Raw genomic sequence first — 3,152 nt, 5'->3', positions numbered from 1 at the left:
TTTTATACTATATGATAAATTACTAATTAATATAATATTAAATTTTAAAATCTTATATCATTTTGTTTATTGTATTAATAGTTATCCTAATATAATATAGTGCATATTATTAGCTATACTTATATTATATCACTATATATTATAATATAATATAATATGTCATTATATTATATATTATAATATATTATTATAGTCTATAATACAATTATAATATATATTATAATATACTACAATATATTATCACTATAGTATTATATACTATAATATACTATATTACATTATATAATATATAATATAGTACATTAAAACTAGTAAAACCGGATCGAACTGGACCGGAAACCGGTAAAACCGGAGTACCGGTTTAGGAGGGTAACCTGTGCGTAATCGGTTTTAAAAAATGCAAAACCAGTATATACCGGTTTGATCTTAAATTTTGTTCAAAACCGGACTAGTTACACCCCTACTCCTGACAAATTGGCCGATTTGAAACTTAACTATAACCGCAAATATCTATTAATGTTACATATGGTAATTATGAAATGTGTAAGTATTGTGTAGTCATTTTAAAAATATATATAGCTTATTATTAAAAAATTAATTTTTTTCATGTGAGTTTCATATTTATTCAATTTTTTAAAATAATTACGCAGTACTTACACATTCAAGACTGCAAGTATTTATTTCTCAAACTTTTTAAATGAGATGTACCAATTTTGAAAAAGTGAAACCACATAGACTTGAAAAGTAATTTTGCCTTGAAATAATATTTTCTATCCATTTAATTAACGATCATCTGTAACCACAAATATTTGTGCGTGCATATATCTGTGTTGGATCAAGTGTTGTATATGAACCTTCAAATGCAAGAATGATAGAATTAACCTTGTATTATGGGTTAATTTTGATCGATGCAAACAGAGAGATCATTCTGGTTGAGTAATACTAGTACTATATATATTCATGTACTCCCATGAATGAATATATGGTTGCATGTGAAGATGGAGTATGTAGCTGCATACAGATCAAAAGCACAATAAATTTATATAATTTGCCCATTTATTTAATAATTTTTTATATGTAGTAATTTGTTATTACAAAGAGAAGCTAAGAAGCATCTAATATATGCATAATTCTTAATCTCATCTCATGATCAAGTACTTTAAGGGCAGAAAGTGATAACGTAATTAGGTGCACCGGAGCAGGTAAATGTGCTGTTCACATCATCATAAGCATAGCTATAAGCTTGAGGGCATTGGTTCTCAAAGATCATTGAATAGTTCGTGGGAGGACATGTCGCTGGGGTACTGAAGTCGCCAGTGCAGCAGTATTGTGGCTGATTAAATGCTGTGCATGCGCTCTTGCATGCGATCACGCTCCCATCCGCGGCTTTTAGTTGCAGCTCTGCTGGGCAAACTGCATTCACATTGGCCGGGCAACTCGAGGTCTTGCATTCACCGCTCCCACCTTCTGTGCTCACTGAAACAGGCAGGTTGAAGCCATCGACAAGGCTGACATCATAAAAGTCTTGACCACCATTCTCTACTATGTTGATTTCTACCAAAGATGCCGGCGGGACTGCACCATTGCCATTGCATGCAACCTGTCCGGAGGCGCAATCGGCAGTAGCGCAAGAGAACCTTCCTGAGGCATCCGTGGTGCAACCAGTTCGTGCCCAAAAACGACCTTTCCAGGGAGCTTGGGCATCTAGTGATGTGGATGCTTTGGACGCTAACTCAAATCCGGTTGTTGATAGTTGAGGTTTTTGATCAGCGGTTAGGGTACCCGGCCAGATGGTATTAGGACAATTGTTTGTGAAAGTTATTCTAGCGGATTGAACACCTGCAAAATTCATATATATGCTTCATCAAACAAAATAATTCATTGTCACCATGCACATATGTCGAACATGAAAGCCAACATATCCATGTCAGCAAATGAATTCGATCGTAAATCACACATGCATGCTTATCACCATGATATATGTGCATATAATATGACATGGTACTTATATATGTAAACAACCAATTTTGGTAGGCATGTCATTTTATGATAGGCCTAAATATATATTTTACATGCTAGAGAGAGAGAGAGAGAGAGAGAGAGAGAGAGAGAGAGAATTAAAATGTGATCATACGTACATATATCTAAAATACATACATATATATAATCCATTTTCCATGATAGTTAAAGCATTGAAGAAATTTGGATATCGATCATCGATCATGAGACATACCAGAGAGAAAAAATGAGGCCAAGGCAAGGCAGGAGATCATGAGTGAAAGGGTCTTCGTCATGATTGATGGATCGATAGATAATAGGCGAAGTAATATGATGATCTGAATGTATATAATAAGCAAAGCTGGGCCGTTGTGGTATATATATACACATATGTAGGAGGTTCGCTCATACACGGAAGATCAGTTTTCTTCGTTTAGACATGACTACCGGACAAGAACTTAATAAATAGACATTAATAATTCCGCGTCCCTAACAAATTCATGCTTTTCAATGTATAATAAATACCTTCCCCTAGCATATTCGTCCTTAAAAACTGTTTGTCAATGTTTTAGTTTTATAGTTCACCGTCTAACTTATTTTGTACGTTGCATTGCATGAATTTTCTTCGATACATTAATTATGGCTTGCAGAAACGTATGCATGCATGACATATATAGCTAGTCCATAAATATATATATATATATATATATATATATATATATATATACTAGGTGAAAGCAACGTGCAATATACGTTTCCTTAGTTTATATGTAATTTTTTTGGTTAAGAATTAATTTTTTATTAATAAAAATATAATATTTTTGGTTAATTAAATAACTAATGATATAATATTTATATAATTGATCAATAATGAAACATTGTGATATATTAAAAAAGAAGAGCATTAATAGAATCTATAATATGATCCTAGAAATAAACATCACTCATAGTTCTATGAAAGCTGTTTGAGGTCATTTTGATTATAATATGACGATCCAGCATTTTCTTTGTCTTCTACCGCTTCAATAGAGAGGACATTAAATTGCCTATATTTTTTCTCCTTAAGTTTATTTGGATCTGCATAGACTTGAATCTACCAAATTTTTTTGATAATTTATCCGCAATGCATTTAACATACGGTCGATTTTCCTACA

The 3,152-nt window shown here is 32.4% G+C and overlaps 1 protein-coding gene across 1 annotated transcript; it reads right to left on the bottom strand.

Annotated features, from left to right (window-relative positions):
- Positions 1-1,038: 1,038 nt before the first annotated feature.
- LOC122295707 (thaumatin-like protein 1b) lies at positions 1,039-2,391 on the bottom strand. The gene is made up of 2 exons (XM_043104797.1): positions 2,234-2,391; positions 1,039-1,839 (listed from the first exon to the last, which is right to left on the bottom strand). The coding sequence occupies exons 1-2, from the start codon at positions 2,292-2,294 to the stop codon at positions 1,160-1,162; spliced, it is 741 nt and encodes a 246-aa protein (XP_042960731.1). The 5' UTR covers positions 2,295-2,391; the 3' UTR covers positions 1,039-1,159.
- Positions 2,392-3,152: the final 761 nt, after the last annotated feature.

The sequence above is a fragment of the Carya illinoinensis genome, chromosome 15, assembly GCF_018687715.1.
Source record: "Carya illinoinensis cultivar Pawnee chromosome 15, C.illinoinensisPawnee_v1, whole genome shotgun sequence".
Taxonomy (NCBI): Eukaryota; Viridiplantae; Streptophyta; class Magnoliopsida; order Fagales; family Juglandaceae; genus Carya; species Carya illinoinensis.
The sequence above is the reverse complement of the archived record's forward strand: the minus strand, read 5'-3'. Positions and strand labels throughout refer to the sequence as shown.